Source organism: Poromitra crassiceps (assembly GCF_964638095.1).
Source record: "Poromitra crassiceps genome assembly, chromosome: 26".
In the NCBI taxonomy this organism is placed as follows: domain Eukaryota; kingdom Metazoa; phylum Chordata; class Actinopteri; order Beryciformes; family Melamphaidae; genus Poromitra; species Poromitra crassiceps.
The window spans coordinates 331687-350832 of record NC_139640.1 but is presented as its reverse complement, the minus strand read 5'-3'; the positions used below and the strand labels follow the sequence as shown (position 1 = coordinate 350832).

Genomic DNA, 19146 nt, shown 5'->3' with positions numbered 1-19146 from the left:
AACGAAAAGGCATGGCCGTTCGGCTTCGGATGCTGGCTTTCTAGGAAATCGTGTGGAGATAGATAGAAGCATAAGAGCTCAGTTGTGAGCGCGGATGCAGCCGAGCCCACTCTCCGCTGTAGACAGAGCAATATATACGGCTCTGGCAGAAAGCATGCATCGGTTTCCACTTTCTCCGCTGTCTCCTGTACAAAGTAAAGGATCTGAGGTGGGTGGAGCAGCTCCTGTGACGATGTTTAAGGTGGCGCTGTGTGATCCCTTGAAGGGATTCATGCTCACTGGCTAGGTACGACCTTAAACAGCAGAATTATGGAATAATATGAATTATGATTTTAGGACGTCCACAGACGTCCTTGGCACTCCTCGTTACTTTTTTTTAGGACGTCCACAGACGTCCTTGGCACTGAATGTGTTAACCTCGACCTTGATGTTCCCTTCAGTTTTATGATCATCTGAAGCTGTGTTCACACCGAGATATTTATTTTTCTCTCTGTCGCTTGATTCAACCCTTTGGAATCGCTCTGTCGCTCTGTTTAAATCGCTCATCAACAGGCACACGAATTGACAGACATGTGGGGGCTATAACGTTACGCAATGTCATGATGTTTGTCCACTACGAGCCACCGTAGTTGTTTACAAGCTAAGCCTATCAGCGTGCTCCTAACGCGAGCTCTATACCGGTAGTACAGACTTCACTTCATGTCAGCTGTCAGCCTGTCAATGCGGTTTGTTGCCACACAATAAACCAGCGGTTTGTTCCAAGCCAGTGTGATCCTTGACTCACTCTCACACAGCAGCCAATCAGCGTTGAACAGCGAGCGACTGATGCCAGCGTCATTTCGCTCGAGTTGGGATATTTCATCTCGGGCGACGAGCAAATTTTCTCCCTATCGCTCTGTCTCTGTCGCTCGGACGCCCAGCGATTTTTCTCCCGGGCGAATATACGCTCAATCGCTCGTTTGCATTGACTTTGTATGTAAACTCGATGCCAGCGAAAAACTTTAATAGGTCGGTGTGAACGCAGCTTAAATGGAAGGAGGGAGCGGATGTGAAACCCCACAGAGTCCCATGCTATTTATCGGCCAGGCGCAGGCCTCATCTGCTCTGTCTGGAGCTCTGGCTCTAGGGGAACCTTGGCTCCAAACACGCGCTGCTCTTATTGACCTCACGGCCCCACCAACACTGAATTCTCATCCCTCATATGCCAGGGGGAAAAAACAGCCACTCCAGTTTGAATTGACTTGAACCAATCACACAGCAGGCATTTGATTAAGAGCCAACCGCTACTCGGTATTACAAGGGGCCTATTCGTTTGTATGCAGAAAGGAATGGGAGCAAACGTGCGGATCATTGAAAGTAGTCTCCGTTCTCTCCTGTTTTTCCAACATTTCTTTTTCTTTTCTTTTCTTTGGCAGAAACCGGCGTCTACATCCAGGGCCACTGTGACCCCACAGAACCAGGTCCAAGCCGTTAATTCTGCACCCAGGCAAGCCGTAGCCAGTACCGCGGCCTCCGTGTCATCGGACCAGCCCAGAATCCTCTACCAGTGCGGCGACTGCAATGAACTGTTCCAGACCCTGGACCTCTGGCAGCAACACCGCAAAGAAGGGTCATGTCGAAGGCCCGTGCCTGGACCCGAGTCGAGACTCGATCCGGGACCCGATCCGCAACCGGATCCAGTAGCCGATCCGGAACCAGACGAAGGACCCGATCCGGAACCGGACGAAGGACCCGATCCAGAACCAGATCCAGGACCTGCTCCAGATCCAGGAGAGTCTAGACTGTCGGAGAATGCACCGGTAGATGCTCAGGAGGATCAAACCACCATTCCCAAGGCAGGGAAGGAGAAGCAGTCCCACCAGTCTCCTGTTTCTGAGTCGTGCGCCCCTTCCACCTCCAATCCAGAGGATTCTTCTCCCTCCAAGAAGAGAGGGGCCAACAAGAAGCCGAAGCCAGAACCCGTGCTCCTGTGTGTGGACTGCGGCTCGAGCTTCGGCCTGGTGTCCGAGCTGGTGGCCCATCGCAGGAGCCAGCACGGCTTGGAGGAAGCCCTTCACCGCTGCTCCGTATGTGGGGAGAGCTTCCTCAACACCACCCTCTTCCTCTACCACCGCAAGCAGCACCGGCAGAAGGGCGAGGAGAAACAACTGGAAGCGGTCGTCGAGGAGACGCCGGAGGGCGTCTGTAGTCAGAGTAATGGCACTGACGAGCAGGGGCAGGAGGGTGTCTGTAGTCAGGGTGATGGCGCGGACGAGCAGGGGCAGGAGGGTGTCTGTAGTCAGGGTGATGGCGCGGACGAGCAGGGGCAGGAGGGTGTCTGTAGTCAGAGTAACGGCGCTGACGATGCCACTCCCTCCGCCACCAGCTTCACACAGCCCGAGTCGTTCATGTGCACCCAGTGCGGGGACAGCTTCAACAAGGAGGTAGGCCTGGCCAAACATCGCAAAGAGAAGCACGGCCTGCAGGGGGCCCTCCACCATTGCTCCCAGTGTCGCCAGGACTTCATGAACACCACCCAGTACCTTTACCATCGCCGGCTGCACCGGCCCAACCCGGGGACAGAGGTGGTGGAGGACGGAACTGAAACCGGTGTCGAAATAGCCACTACTACTACTACCCCTCAGGATACCCCGCAAACCTCGAAGCGTCAACTCTCCCCTCCGGCCTCCTCCGGCGAATCAGGTTTGCCTCAAGCCAAGAGAGGCAGGCCCTCCACGATGGCGGGGGTCAAAAGTGAGTGGAAATAAATATCCGTGGGGAAAAAACAGACAAAAGGAATTTGTCATAGACTTGAGATGTTGATTGCACTGATTTTTTTGTTTCGACAACAGGCATCAAGGAGGAGTTGGAGAGCAGCCTGGTAACAGACTCGGACAACACCAACCTCCCTCCACCTGCTAAGCTGTTGCAGGACTGGGCCCGCACCCCGCTACCCCACGTCTGCCCCTACTGTGGGAAGACCTTCACGCGCCGCGTCTTCCTCCGCGCCCACGTCTACAGCCACACCGGAGAAAAGCTCTTCACGTGCAAGGTGGGAATTTGAAATTTGATAAAAAATATCTGCTGTCTACTGTCTGAGGGATCTACTGTCTGAGGGATCTACTGTCTGAGGGTTCATTTGCTTTGATGGGGATTCTATACATGTCGTGCAAGTGACACGGAATGCTTTGAAGTGGTTTAGGTCTTGTAGCATTTATGGGACTTAACAAAGCTTCTGGTCTCATTATATTTGACAGATCGTCGTTGTTGTTCTTACAGTGTGTGTGCCACAAGGTGGCGCTCTGCACAATGGAAATGCTGGCATATTATAGCGAGAGCAATTTCAGTCGAATATAACCTTATTCATTCCCTTATAAGAGGTCATTAACCCATTGATACCTGATGCAGCATTTGTGTGTGTATCCCTTTAAGACGGTCTTAAAGGGATACACACACAAATGCTGCATCAGGTATCAATAGAGAGCCCCAGGGATGATGTATTTTTGTAGTCGGAACGTGGAAGTCCCGGACTTCCTGGTTCTTCACTGTTTCCGTCTATGGGGTTTTTGAATGGGTTTTTGCCGCGATGCTTCTAATAATCTCTCTGGGCAACGCAAGATTAATCAAACGTGAACCAGAGTTCAGTCGGATAATCTTCACACATGACGACCACTTTCATGAGTTTTGTAGCGTAAATGCGAGCCCTAGAAGTAAAAAGCTCGAGCTAAGCTAATCCAGAACTACACACTGCTTCCACGTCACGTCAGCACTCAACCTGGACTGTTGTTGATGTGTGCACTGATTACCCTGGGCTGAACGGGCTGAACCAGGTGAGGGAAAGAGAATTTCCGTGTTCGTCCTTTGAAGTGATGACGTTATTGACGTATATATCCCCGTCGACTCAACAGTGTAGTCTCATTTAGCCGTTTGCTAGCTATCCGCCCTTTTAACGGCACGTAAAAGCTTCAAAACTCATAAAAGTGGTCCTCATGTCTGAAGATGATATTACTAAACACTCATTTGCGTTTGATTAAGCCAGCGTTGCCCAGAGACCTTATTAGAAGCATCGCGCCAAAAACCCATTAAAAAATCCCATAGGCATAAACAGTGAAGAACCAGGAGTGTTAGCATCGATGATTTCCGGACTCGTTCCTGGGGCTCTCTATGGCTTAAATGGGTCGTTTGATGCATTGTGTCATAAAACAGTCGCACTAATTCTGATTCTTGTTGTTGTTGTGCAGGTGTGCACAAAGAGCTTCACTAACTCCCAGAGCCTGCTGCGACACACCGTGAGCCACACCAACGCCAAGCCCTTCAACTGTGACGTGTGCGGCAAGAACTTCTCCCAGGCGGCCACCCTGAAGAGACACAAGCGCATCCACACGTCCATGCTGCCTCGACGCAAGCGCGGACGCAAACCGGTGGGAATGAGGGTGGGAATTTCACCATGTTGCCCCCTGAGATCCCTAAGCCCACCTTAGCCGCTGTTCCTTGCTTTAAAAGCGTCAGTGGTCTCAGTTGAATGTAGCCTGCCCTGTGTAAAGGATGTCTAAATGGCTCGTTTTAAAGCAGCTACAAGCAAGATTTTAGATTGTTATTAAGAAGATCCATATATTATATATATATATATATACGGTATATATATATATATATATACGGTATATATATATATATATATACGGTATATATATATATATATATATATATATCCATATTAGATCCCATGATGTGTTTTACTATGTGTTCAGCAATCATTTTATCTAGTAGGCCTTTTTCAAATGGTGGATTCCATATTTTGAAATGAAATCTTGAATTTAAAATGTGTGTTTTTTTTTGTTTTGTTTTTACAAAGAATTGCATTTTTGTCTATAACTCGTGTCACATGGTGTGTCACGTCCCTCGCTGCAGGTGTGTACTTTGGACAATGAGGGAGCTGCCCATCTCTTCCCCTGTCCTACCTGCCCCTCACGCTTCAACACGGAGGATCAGCTCGACCATCACAAGTAAGAACACTGTGGTAACACTGTGGTAACACTGTGGTAACACTGTGGTAACAGTAAGAACATTGTGGTAACACTGTGGTAACATTGTGGTAACAGTAAGAACACTGTGGTAACATGAGGCATTGAGCCTGCTCTACTTGTAGGAGTGTAGGAGGGAGTTGACATACATTACATTCAACACTGACCTACTTCCACGTAGACCAGACACTGTTTATTGTCACAATAATTCCAACCTTGTCTACAGGTGTAAATACATTAGAATTACCACTGCAAGCAGAATCCAGGACAGGATTGAGATCCCCCCCCCCCAGCCACCTACTGGCAACACAAAAAGCAGTTTATCTCGAGAAACATTTGTCCGATTGACTTCAAACTTGGGGAGTGCGCTGCTCGGACCCCGATGGAGTGCGGCGCCGCATTTCATGCAATTTGGACTTACTCCAGGACTGTCTGTATGTCTGTCCTTAGTGTATCTCGAGAACCGTTTGTCCGATCGACTTCAACAAACTTGCGCTTAGGGGGACCTGACAGAGTGCAGTGTGTGTGTGCGGGGGGGAAGCGGCCACGGGGTGGTGCATGGGGGAACGGGCACTGCACTAGTAGCTACTAATTTGATGAAAAGCACTGGTAATCAAAGTTTATTATACCAACATTTATATTTTTCATATTCAAATTGAGTAATTCTTCCATTCAGATGACACCGGAAACTTTGCTCTAGCTTTAAGACAGCCCGCTACAGCAATTTGATGGGGTACATCACCCAAATATGTGATATTAATCAGATTAGTAATGTTGCATGTGCAATGTGCATCCTGGATATAGTGTGTTACAATGGTAAATGGCCTGCATTTATATAGCGCTTTTATCCAAAGCGCTTTACAGTCAGTAGGTACATTCACCCATTCACACACCGATGGTGGCAAGCTGCCACGCAGGGTGCTGGCACACCATCAGGAGCAATTTGGGGTTCAGTGTCTTGCCCAAGGACACTTCGACATGCAGACTGGAGGAGCCGGGAATCGAACCACCGACCTCTTTTATCCAAAGCGATTAGTGGACGACCCGCTCTACCTCCTGAGCTACAGCCGCCCCACAATAGCGTTAGCTCAAATGTTAACGTTAAACAGTATGTGGATGGACAATGCGAACGCCATTAGTGCCAAGTTCTGGGTTGTACAGTAAAATAAAAAACACAGATTTTGGTGGTCTAACCTAACCAAAGATGTCCGCCTTGGAAAAAAAAAGAAAAAAAAAAAGAAATTGACCCAGGGGCCACACTGAGCGAGGTCGGGGGCTCGCATGCGTCCCGCGTGCCGGCAGTTGCCCCCGCCCCTGCTCTAAGCTGTGTCGTAAACATGCTGCCTGAGACGTCTGGGTGCCCTTGAAGCCCCAGCCACAGATGATTGACAGACGCAGGTCCAGTAAATTAAGATGAGAATGATAACAACCCAGAGAATAGTGTACGAGCTTGATCCTATTCTACCTGGCTGAGGAGGGGGGGGAGGGTATGATTAGCTTGTCAGTGACCTCTGAGGAGGGGGGGAGGGTATGATTAGCTTGTCAGTGACCTCCGAACCAATGGAAGGGCGTGCTTGGAGAGCAAATGGACCATTCCCCTTGAACCATCTCTCTGTCATTTTCTCTGTTGCTAGTTGAGGAAAAGCAGAAATCAGACACACACACACACACACACACACACACACACACACACAAACACGTCATTAAAGAACATTTGATTGGGAGGAGAGGTGACTCCGCCTGAAATTTTAATTCTTCCTGCCGCCTCAGGGTCAGCTGTGCCTGAAATATTGATTTCGTATTGTCTACTTAACATGGAAGAGAAACAGCCTGCCCTCCTATATAGGCCTTCAGAGGTCCTTGCACATAACCTCTAGCATCCTACATTTAGGAGACTTGTGCGGTTAATTTATGAATCCATTACCTGAACTATACATAATACATAGACTGGAATGCAGGGATGCACCGATTGCGATTTTCTTGGCCGGTTTCCGATTTCCGATTTTTGAATAGTCTGACTTGCCGATACAGATTTTGTCCCGATTCCGATTTTCTTTCTAAGAACAATAATTGACAGCTTACACAAGCATTTTTGTAACTTTGCTTTAATAGAAAATTAAGATTCATGTAACAATTCTTATCATTTGCATGAGGTTGGACCATCTCACTCAAACACATCTCAAAATAAAACTGTTCCAGGTTAAAGGTAAAGTCCCAACGATTGTCACACACCTGAGTGTGCAAAATTTGTTCCCCGCATTTGACCCATCCCCTGGGGGAGCGGTGAGCGGCAGCAGCGCCGCGCTCGGGAATCATTTGGTGATCTAACCCCCCAATTCCAACCCTATGATGCTGAGTGCCAAGCAGGGAGGCAAATGGGTCCCATTTTTATAGTCTTTGGTATGACTCGGCCGGGGATCGAACTCACAACCTCCCAGTCTTAGGGCGGACACTCAAACCACAAGGCCACTGAACAGAGCTTTTCTTTTTGTGTGCAAATACAATGAATATAAAAAAAATAAATTCCAGTATATCCCACAGCTATCATGCATTTACTTTTCCAAAAGAAAACTGGTGCAACAGAACATCAAAATGTGATCCAAGGACAAGGAGTTTAGCCTGGCTCCAGACCTTCGAAGCACGCCCACTCCACAGTTGTGGATTTGGCTGTTCTAGACTGTTCTTGAGTAGAAGAGGAAATGAGTTTATGAGTTGACGATTCAGTCTGAATATCAGAGTTTACACACAGAGTCTGAAATTTCGTAAGCGTTTTTTTTATCCGCCATCCGAAAATAAATCGTCACGCACAGAAAACCTTGAATACTGAGTCTGATGTGTTTTATTATTATGTTCGTCCGTCATTCTATTCACAATACTAAAGAAATAGGCCTAGTCCTCTCCTGTATACTGGACACAGGGCTTCCATCAATGCTCACATTCACCTTGCCAAGCCGGCTGTGGTGCGCTGAGGCCGGGGGCTGCAGGGGAGAGGGAGCGGAGAGGGAGAGAGGGAGATAGAGGTGAACAGACCAGCTCAGACTGGACTCCAGCTGAGCGGGACTCGGCCAGTTGTTGCAGTTGCAGTGGCGTAACGTCACGGGGGCGGCTTTAGCTCAGGAGGTGGAGCGGGTCGGCTAATGACGCAAGGGTTGGCGGCTCGATCCCCGCTCCCTCCCTGCTGCTGTTGCTGTGTCCTTGGGCAAGACACTTAACCCTCCTTGCTCCCGATGGTGTGTAGGCACCCTGCGTGGCAGCCTGCCGCCATCGGTGTATGAATGGGTGAATGTAGACTATCTCCTGATTGTAAAGCGCTTTGGATAAAAGCGCTATATAAATGCAGGCCATTTACCATTTTACCATTTACCATTTGCCATGGGCCCCCGGTGCAAATATTTGCTCTGGGCCCCTACCTAACAATTATATTGTTATAGAAAATATGGACTCACTCATTATTTTTTCGTCGGGCAGATTGTTAGCCGCCTATTGTGCCCCCGAAGGACCCAAGACGTTAACAAGACTGAGCCATGCGCTACGTGAAGGGATATTCCTCCAGCTCCATATATGGTCAATGATGTCACCAGAAACCTCACAGGAGACTCCGCTGACACGTTGGAAAGAGAACGCGTTCCTATTTTCCCATACGATGACACCAATCCACTGAATCCACTGGGGGACGGTGGCGCAGTCGGTAGCGCTGTCGCCTCACAGCTAGAAGGTCCTGGGTTCGATTCTCGCCTGGGACGCTGTGGGCGCTGGAGTTGTGACCCCCCCCATATCTTCAGTGCCTACTGCCCAGGTGGGCTATCTCGTCGAAAGGGCCTTTCTGTGTGGAGTTTGCATGTTCTCCCCGTACCCCCCAGGGGGTTCCTCCGTACATAACCCCCCACTAAAAAACATGCAGAAGATCGTCATCCGACCAGTGACGACAACATCTGAAGTTGGTCCAATGATGGTCCAATGATGGTCCCTGGGGCGCTGGAAAGAAAAAGCGACCACTGCTCCTGGCCTGCCCCCTGGAGGAAAGGACAAGCCTGGATGGGTCAAATGCAGAGGACATATTTCACCGGCCACCGTCAGCATGAGTGTGTGTTGTGGCCGCATGCATGTGTTGTAGTGTTCGTGTGACAATAAAGACGGGCTTCCGTCTGAAATCGTGTTGTTGTTTTTTTATCTTGTAAACTAAACTTAAAGCTATAGCATTTGTTAGCCTAGTAAGCTAGATGAGGGCAAGTGCTGCTGACTGCATAATACAGCATGGAAGTTTATTTGGAGTGGGACTGCAGCAGAAAGCGCAAGTACATTACGTCACCCCAAAGAGCGAGACTCGCTCTTCATGGGCCCTTGACAGCTCTGGGCCCCGGTGCACCGCACCGTCGATCCTTACGCCAGTGGTGTGGTGTCTCTCTGCTTTGAGCCGACCGGCACACGGAATCGGTAGACTGACCAGCGTAGGTCACCGGTCATGGCCGATCAGCTGAAAATCGGCCATTTCCGGTCACGTGCCGATCGATCGGTGCATCTCTACTGGAATGTATTTTTTTGTTGATCATTGTTTCTTGAACCTAAACATCGTCTGTACTGATTATTTGAAGCTCTCCAAATAAGCCTCATTGTCTTGACATGGTTTGATGTACAGTACTGATGCAGCATTAGATGAATACACTCTCCCATTCTCCTCCCCTAAGGCTAAATCCAGTGTAACGTTACGCAACGGATAAATATAGTCTTTCATGTCCTAACTCTGACTCCCCCGGTTTTACTGCCGTTCTTTTATCTCCAGCCCGCTATGCTAATACCCCTTATTTAACCTGAAGCACAGCTAATCACGTGGGTAATCCTCATACAAGTCACACATGTAGAGTGGCAGCTTCAAGCTAAAACATGGTTATTTCCCCCTTTGTGTGACCGTGTAAGTGTCCTCGAACGCGGGACTTGAAATGTCACAGAACTGCGATCGCACACACATTGTGGTATGATTGCTACCTGTGTGTGAAAGGCATGATTATTAACATGCCCTTTTGAGTACGTTTCTCCGTCTTGACATCGCCGCCGTCGTTTCTCTGCGGGGTGACGGCAAACGGAAAAGTGAGCTGTCACTGTGCCAATAGCACAAGGACTGGTGTATTGTTTCCTTCAATGGGTGTGTGTGCTTAACAGTGTGGGGGGTAACTCATTACAAAAGTAACTATATTACATGTAATATATTACTTTTAGGAGTAACGCAGTAATTAACTTATTGCTTATAGGATTTCAGTAATATTATACCAGTTACTTTGTCAAGTAACTCAAGTTACAAATTGAGTTACTTTTTTTATTTTTATCAAAGCACATATTTAAATCATTTCCTAATCAAACTGTGTGTTTTTATGCAAATAACCACTATAGATGACAATAACAAAGGAAAAGGATAACATTTAGAATTTTGGATGGTTTACACTGACTTCAAGGCGGTTTAAATTCTTTTTCGGGATGGTTCCGGGGCGCCGGTGTCATTCTGCTACTGCTGTTGTTTTGGTGAAAGTAATGCAAAAGTAGTGTAATAAGTAACGAGTTACTCTACACAGACAGTAATATTGTAAAGTAACTTATTACTTTCAAATGAAAGTAACTAGTAGTATGTAGTATATTACGTCTTGAAAGTAACTTGCCCAACACTGGTACTTACGATACGATACGATACGATATACTTTATTGTCAGTTCACACTGAAATTTGTCTTGCAAGACAGCAGCAGTCCCATGCACAAACACATGACAAAGAGAACAAAACCAAAAATACAAAGATACATGACACACATACAGCACACAGAGAGCACTGGTCACTGCTCCACTGACCCTCGGCCATGTTCTTGATTAAGCCTCAGGATCGACTGATGTATAAAGGGTTTTCTTAGTCTGACCTTCTTGAAAGTTGGAATTAAGTATCTCCTGCCAGAGGGCAGGAGTTCATATTCTTCATTCTTCATATTCTTCTACTTAATGTGTGTTCTACAGACTGCTGCACACCAGCCACCCATTCCCATGCAAAGACTGCGGAGAGGCCTTCAAACGCAGGAAGGAGCTGGATCTGCACTCCCTCGCTCACCAAGGTCAGAGGTCAGGGCTCAGCGTAGCATTGATATGTACCAGTCATCTGGGCCGGGCTGTTTCTGTTTTAGCCTCTATGTCTCTGTCAATGTTTATGTCCCATACTTTACATTCTCTCCCCCCCCCTCCCCTGTCTTGATTCTGTCTTTGATCTATGTCTCAATCTACCCGTGAGAATGTTTAAATGCATTTCAGGAGGATTAAAGACAAGAGCGGAGATGTGATATATACGTGTCGTGAATCCAGATTCATTCCTCCGTATATTGTTGTAATGGAAAGCTATTAGATTATGATGCTCCCATCAGTTCAGCGTGCAGTCAATTACTATTGATTGATGCAAAGTCGGCAATAAAAAAGGCCCCTTCAGCATCCCCTGGTGGCCTTACCTTTATTTACAAACGCGCGTCTCCGTGTTATATATGCGCATTGTCCCTCGGCCGCATTAGGTCAATGAATTTTCATTGATTAGTGTCCCATGTGGATCAGAGGAAGGAGGCGAGGGGGTAAATGAATTGGCTCAGCATGTCCACGCTGGATCTTAATCAGCTGGGGCGTCGTTGTCACGGCGTCCTCATTAGCTCGGCCTGAAGAGGTGGCTTTACATCAGGGGTCAGAGGTTAGAGGAACGTGGGCTCCTCTTGAGAGAGATGATTGGAGAAATTGATCCATTGATCAGTCCAGCTGAGACCGTTCCTTATTAAGTGTTTAAAGTGGAGGGTCCCGGTGGAGAGCAGAGTGGATAACCCCACCGGGCTAGACGGCACAGATGGTGAGCAGATCACCAGATGTTGGGCCTGATGACCTAGGAACTTACTGATGAACCATCAGTACACAACTTTCCCCCCAGACAGGTTTTTTTTTTTAAGCTACTCTGTTATGATACGTCACTCATGACCATAGTCACGTCCTTCCTTTTGTGTGCTGACAAAAAGATTTTTGCTTTAAGCTTAAAGTCGAGCTGTCGAACCCAAAAATGACTTTTCTTTTCTTTTAGTTCAAATACCTGGGTATATTAATAATGTATGCAAAATAAATCACAAAAATCTAATTTCTTTAGTTTTTCACACTTTTTCACATCAAAAGTTCATTTTTCAAGATTTCATTGATAACGGTAATTTACAGTTTGCTGACATCACCTAGTACTATCAAATTTCTACCCCATTTCAACCAATCATATCACGACATGGCAGCTGTCAATCAAATCTTCATTTTAGGATAATTTTCTCTTCCAAATGAAGTAGAAAATGGCGCCTAGTGCCTGTCATCTGGCAGAATTCCTATCCCATAAACTAACTACTAACTTGGCCAATTGTTAGAAACATGAACAAAAAACAGAAAGTATAATCTCTAAGAATGCAAAGAAATGTAACTGGCTCGTTACAACGCGCATTCCAGGAATATCGTATTTACAGAAATAGCGTAAATGGCGCGCGCTTGAAAGCGTGGTAGTCAGGGGTCGCCCCGTGGAGATTCCAGCCGCGCGGGCAACACCCATGCATCGGATTGTCCGCACGAAGCAGGTGGCTGCCTGGTACTCCGCGGGATCCCACTCGCGTAGCACGACAACACGCTGAATCCCACTGGATTTGGGGGTGGAACACGCCATGATTGACCAATGCCAAAGCCAGTCGACAGAATTGTCAAATCAAATCATCGTGACACGTATATGGTTCCGCCTCTCAATTTGTTTTCAGCCTCCGACGCTTACGCTAGTGCATTCCGTTCCGGTTCACCTCGACTTTAAAGTTTTGACAACATAGCCCTTCATCGCCAGCTAAACAAATCAGACATGGGATTGTAATGTAGCATGGTGATGTCATGGTGATGTCATGGTGATGTCATGGTGATGTCATGTATTTGCTGGTAGTGTGAGAGCAGTGACTCGGCCACTCGCTCATCATCTTAACCCCCGATGCCGTTTCATCCACAGACAAGCAGCCGGCCACATGTCCCAACTGCACGGCCCAGTTCATCAACCAGTCGGTTCTGGACATCCACATGCAACGCTGCACCAACAACGAGGAGGAGAGGAACATCGGTCGAGGACGGGGCCAGGGGCGAGGACGCTGCACTGGACAGGTGAAGAGGACCCAAGATAATACTAGTTTATTTGTTTCTTTTTTTTGGTAGATTTTGCCTCCCAAATCCATGTTCATTCACTTTTTTTATTTTTTTTATTTAACCTTTATTTAACCAGGCATGTCTCATTGAGATTAAAATCTCTTTTACAAGAGAGACCTGGCCAAGAATGGCTGCAGCTACATAGTTTCAGACACAACAAACAGTAAAACTTACAACAAGACAACAAACAAGAAAACAAACAAGCTCAAGAGTGCAATACAGCTATGGGTGCAGGAAAAAATACATTTGAATCATCAATTAAAACATTTACAGTTAATAGAATCAAATTCCAGGGACTTTACAATGCCTTTAAATTCACTAAGGGTAACTAGGTCCCATAGTTTAAGCCCATTCTGCAGGCTATTCCAAGAGGATGGTGCAGAAAACATAAAGGCCTTTTTGCCCATCTCCTTTTTGCCCACTTTGTGCCAAGTGTGACGTTGCATCATCTGTTCTTAATGAATTGGATTGAATTCAAGCAAGTTGTGAGACCACGAGTTTATTAAATTCTTAATCTGACCCTTTTCCTTTCATTTCCACCTTCTTTCTCTTGGCCCGACCTCCTCCTGCTCTTTCCTCTCCCTGTACGCCTCCCCCCCCCCAGGTTGAGTGCGACCTGTGCGGACACTGCTGCATGACCCAGGAGGGCCTGGACCTCCATCGCTTGTCCCACACGGGTCAAACGCCTCTCAAGTGCCCGGTGTCGCCCTGCCGTCGCCGCTTTGCCTCCAACGCCGCCCTGGAGGAGCACGTGGTGGCCCACTTCCAGGGGGCGCAGGGCAAGGCCAAGAACCGACCCCGCTTCCGCTGCCAGGTCTGCCACAAGGACTTCGCCTACACGTCCACCTTCAAGGTCCACATGCGGACGCACACTGACGAGAGGCCCTTCGAGGTGAGGAGGGGTTTAGGGTTAGGGTTAGGGTGGTGTCTGTGTGTGTACGTGTGCAAAGAGAGGAAGGGAGGACATTGGAGCAAATGGGAGTACTAACTAGGGATGTTCATTTTGAAAAGTTTCCATAATCGAAATTCGGGAAAATTAATCATCAATTATCGATTATCGATAGCGTAATAATAATAATAATAATAATAATAATAATAATAATAATAATAATATTTTTATTTTTATTTTATTTTTTACTCTGGTCTGGTAATAACGTTGCGCGTTCTCGGCCAGCTATAATGGAGATGCCGCTGTGTAGTAAGAATATCAGACACTAGCGCTGTCCACGTGATCGAATTCATTCCTCAACGATCAATTATCGATTATCGATAATTGATGAACATCCCTAGTACTAACCAGTAAACTATGTTTACCGGTCGGTCAAACTGCGTGGTGTGGGACAGAGGTTTTCAAAGTGGGAGGCGGGCCTCCCCAGGGGGGGCTCCAAGCAGCTTCAGGGGAGGCTCAGTGAATGGAAGTGAAACAATGTGTTATTACATTAATGATCAAAAGGACATCTCATAGAATAGCCTAAAGGTGTGTGATTTGGTTGAAGAGATCTTTCAGAGATACAGTCGTTTGGGGGGAATTTTACCGTTTTTCCAACTTTCCCAGAGTCAGAAAAAAACAAATGCCTTCAGACAGACCCTTTTTTTAATGTATTTGGTGCAGTCTGAAGTATGTGAAACAGCAATATCAGCTTATCTTGGCTCAATTGTTGAGTGTCTATGGGATCAAATAACATAATCATGATCCCATAGTAGGGGTGTCACGATAGACTCAGTTCACGATACGATACGATACACGATATTGGGTTCACGATAACGATACGATATTTTAACAAAACAATTTGTGATCGATTTGTAAGTTGAGGGGGCATCCTCCACGCTAATTTGAGTCATTTCACCATTTTCATCCTCCGTGTCTGTAACGTCCCTCGTCTGTTCAAACAAAGCAATGAAAAGGAGAGCGAGCATGTAATCAGATGCAGATCAGTGCCACCATGTTCAGCTTCTTTTTCTCGCGATATGAGATTTCATCTCAACGACACATATTGTCACGTTTTGATATCGCGATATATTGTGGGACGATATATTGTGACATCCCTATTCCATAGGCATCCAGGAATTGAGCGAGGGGGGAAGTTCCTTTTTCCAAGCTTTGTCTGGGGGGAGGCCCACAGTCTCAGACTTTTGAAAACCCCTGGTGTAGGATACATAAATCGGCAGCGCTCTCTCCACCTTCTGAAGTCACCTTCCTTTTTATACGTGGCTTTCAAGCCCCAAAGTGCTGCCCGTATTTCAAATTAAAATCCACCACTGCCTGACTCCCACATGGCCACAGCCATTCGTAGATGTGGCCCGTCACTCTGGTTCTGGACCACGGCCCGTCACTCTGGTTCCGGACCACGGCCGTCACTCTGGTTCCGGACCACGGCCCGTCACTCTGGTTCCGGACCACGGCCGTCACTCTGGTTCCGGGACCATGGCCGTTTGTGCGGTTTGTGTCCTGCGGGGTATTTCCCCCTCCCTGTGCACCTGTGATTAATGACACGGACTGAGTTAGAGCCTGTCAGCTCCCCTCTGTGGCTGTTACTATTCTGGGACTCCCCCCAACCCCCCACCCCACCCTCTCTCTCTCTCTGCTGCTCTGGTGACTGGGCAGGACCTCCACCATATAGACCTAGCCAAGCCCCTCGCAGCACACCAGGCTGTAGAGATTGATTGAATGTATCTTATCGAACGCAGTGCTGAGGTTCCAGGTTCACAGGGGCCTTGAATCTCAAACATACAGGACGTCATGGGGTTGAATTTTAATTCAAACCAGATATACTGCAATCCTGAATGAAGACCTACTGTATATTTATACTGAGTACTTGAAGCATTGGTTCTCAGGCGGTCCGTGGCACTTTGCAAGGGGGGTCCGCGAAAAGTTTTCAGGAAAATAAAAATAAACACTTTTTTTTGCATGCAAAAGCTTCATAGTTCATAGTACTAAAATTGAAGAAAGGAGCTGTTAGGAATTTAAATAACAAAATTTAATTGGAAGTAATTGTACCTGTGTACTACAAAGAGTTTAACAGAGTACATCTTCATGAAGGCGATACGGGCAAGATCAATACCGCAACGCGTTTCAACCGTTGGGTTTTCGTCAGGCTGTATATTCTACTGTGCCTGCTGAGCTGTTTTGGTCCACACATTGTGTGTTTTTCCTATTCTTTAAATCTACAATTACATTCTAATCTAACAAACCTATCAATTCAAAAGTCAAGCACGTTACCGTGGAAACTACCGCTGGTAGTTCATTGTCTCCAGTCAGGTGGGAGCTAGCAAAGAGCTGACGTTTGGCTGGCAGGCCAGGTACGACTGTAGATTGTAAATGTGAATACTCTATTGAGAAATGGTCTAGCTCTCAGCTCACCGATAAGGCATGTTTCTGCTACAATGCCCCCTGTGTAGTGATCCTCCTCTCTCTTTCCCACCTTGCTCTTTTGTAGCCTATTGCTTTTTATCTGTCTCTCCCTTGTTGTTCCTGCTCCCTCTCTGCCCCAGCCACAAATGCTGCATCTGCAGAAAAATACAAAAAGAGATGTTTTTGCAGTTGAGGAAAGGTATTATTGTGAAACGTAATTCACACATTTCCATACCTCCTTCCACGTCTTGCCTTCACAACTTCTCTTATTTAATTTTTTTATACTTTGTTTTTATTCAGTTTTTCCATTTTTAAATGCAAAGGAACAGACATACATGTACAGTACACATGACAGAGACAGACATTAGTGGAGGGAACAAATACAAATTCAAATACAATAGTAATAATAATAGGTTTTGAAGGAGCACATCCATCTTCTTCACATCTAGTTTACAGAATTGCTGTGGGTTGCATACGAGACAACAATCACAGCCCATGGGGATTATCACATGGAGAGAACGGGAGAGGAAAACTAAAACTAAAACAAAACAAAACAAAAAACACAGTATACAGAGTGAATGGATCAACTGTAGGTTACCCCTCACAGAGGTCCCTTGATCTACCCAGATACAGAGACCATCTCATCCAGTGGTTGACAAATTTGTCCATGCATAATCTCAAAGAAAAGGTCAGACTTTCCATCTTGTAAATTTCCTTTACAAGCCCTATCCACTCTGATTTTGTTGGAGGTTCTACATTCAACCACTTCCTCGTTATGGCTTTTTTACTGGCTGCGAGCAGTATGTGGAGAAGGTATCTTATCATGTGAATTGAGCTTGTGCGGTATATTGCATATTAAGTAAATTGTACTAAAATCGTGATTAAGCCTTAGGCCCATTATTGTGTTTATCTCAGCTACTACTCCCAGCCAGTATGGTTGAATTACAGCACAGTCCCAAAAAGTATGAAAGTGGTCGGCCATGGTGTTGTTACACCTCCTCCAGCAGTGACCATGATCTATGTTGCCAATCTGTCTCTGTTTTATCTTTCGGTGATAAAAAACCTGATCAATTTTTTCCATACAAATTCTCTCCATTGACCCGAACTTGAAGTGTATACCTGTGTTTTCACAACTTCTCTTCTTGTGTGTATTTTCCTCTCCCCTATGTCCCCTTGTCCACTTGTCCATTCCAGTGCACTACATGCGGCAAGCGCTTCCGCCAGCTGCCTCACCTGCAGGACCACGAGCGCATCCACAGCGGCCTGCGGCCCTTCTGCTGCTGGGTCTGCGGCAAGAGCTTCAGCGTGGCCGCCCGCCTCACCGAGCACGCCCGCACCCACAGCGGGGAGAAACCCTACCCCTGCCCCCACTGCCCCTCCGCCTTCCGCTCGCGCTCCAACCTGGACAAGCACATCCGGCTGCACGGCGACCTGCCCCAAGACGCCAACGTGCTGGTGGCCACGCAGACGGCCGAGGCCGCCCACATCCAGAAGGTGCTGGAGGGGGCCAAGGTGCTGTCCTCTCTGGCCAACGTGGTGGACGGAGAGCCCGGCACCGTGCAGACCATCTACGTGCTGCAGGGGCCAGACGGCGGGGCGGAGACGGTCATGATCGGGTCGGATCAGCTCGCCGCCATGGAGGGCTCCTCCCAGGTGGTCATCCTGCCCGCCTCGGTCCTGGGATCAGCTCAGGCCATCCACGTTCCCACCATCTCCCTGGAAGGCAGTGAAATCACCATCCAGGAGCAGTCGCCTTCCATTGAGTTTGTTTTGGAGGAGACTATATAACACGGAGAGAGGTTGTCGAGGAAGGAATAGAAATAGAGAAAAAGTACGAAAAATTAGTAAAGAATAAAGGCTGTTCCTGGAGTAAAGAAAATCATGATTGGAGGTTATTAAGCCATCAATGTCAGTTATTCCCTTATGTGTATATATTTGATGCATTGATTTCTGACCCGCTCTGTTCTGTGGGGTTATGACATTTTCAGAGATGATGTTCAACACTGCCTGAGCACTACGGAGAGGTTTGGATAGCCAGTGATGAAATGCTTTAGCTCTTTAGCTCTTTAGCTATATAGTTAATAATTCAAATGAAGAAGAAATGCACAGGAAAACAGGATGAACCCTCAAAATATCTTTCAAACTGATTGAAAAACATAAAAAATATGAAATAACATTCAATTAAATTATCCCCCCCAATTGTGTATACATCTGTTTAGAGCCCATTTTTATTAGGCGAGGACTGGTTGTGACCCATAAAGTTTGGTTTGTTCTGCTTTCTTTATAATAAAACGCTTCAGCTTTCACATTGTGAGCGTCCATCATTTGCTAAGGAGGATGACAGGAGGGCCGTAGCCGTCTCTTCCATCAGATAGGATGGCCTTTATAGGCTCTGCCGTAAATTGCCCCTGCTACCTCTGACATAAACAATCTGAAGCCTTCTGGAGGGACATGTACAGACCCAGGATAAGCCAATGTAGAGCTCTTCAAACCTCTCACACGCACACACACAAACGGCAGTGGGCGAAGGTAAAGTGAACTAGAATTGTGTGTGATTTATTTAACAGTAACGTTTCAATACGTTGTAG

General features: G+C 47.0%; 1 protein-coding gene across 4 annotated transcripts in view; it reads left to right on the top strand.

The window, feature by feature from the left end:
- The window catches only part of znf574 (zinc finger protein 574), a 30813-nt gene extending 11985 nt beyond the window's left edge, over positions 1-18828 (top strand). For 3 of the 4 annotated variants that reach the window (XM_083661416.1, XM_083661415.1, XM_083661417.1), the window contains exons 3-10: positions 1416-2733; positions 2832-3031; positions 4221-4412; positions 4888-4982; positions 10993-11087; positions 13016-13164; positions 13811-14098; positions 17753-18828. In XM_083661416.1, the coding sequence (XP_083517542.1) occupies positions 1416-2733; positions 2832-3031; positions 4221-4412; positions 4888-4982; positions 10993-11087; positions 13016-13164; positions 13811-14098; positions 17753-18346 (2931 nt within the window). In that variant the 3' untranslated portion in view covers positions 18347-18828. The remainder of the gene's footprint in view (positions 1-1415; positions 2734-2831; positions 3032-4220; positions 4413-4887; positions 4983-10992; positions 11088-13015; positions 13165-13810; positions 14099-17752) is intronic. The other variant, XM_083661418.1, reaches the window with a different exon arrangement.
- The last annotated feature ends 318 nt before the right edge of the window (positions 18829-19146 follow it).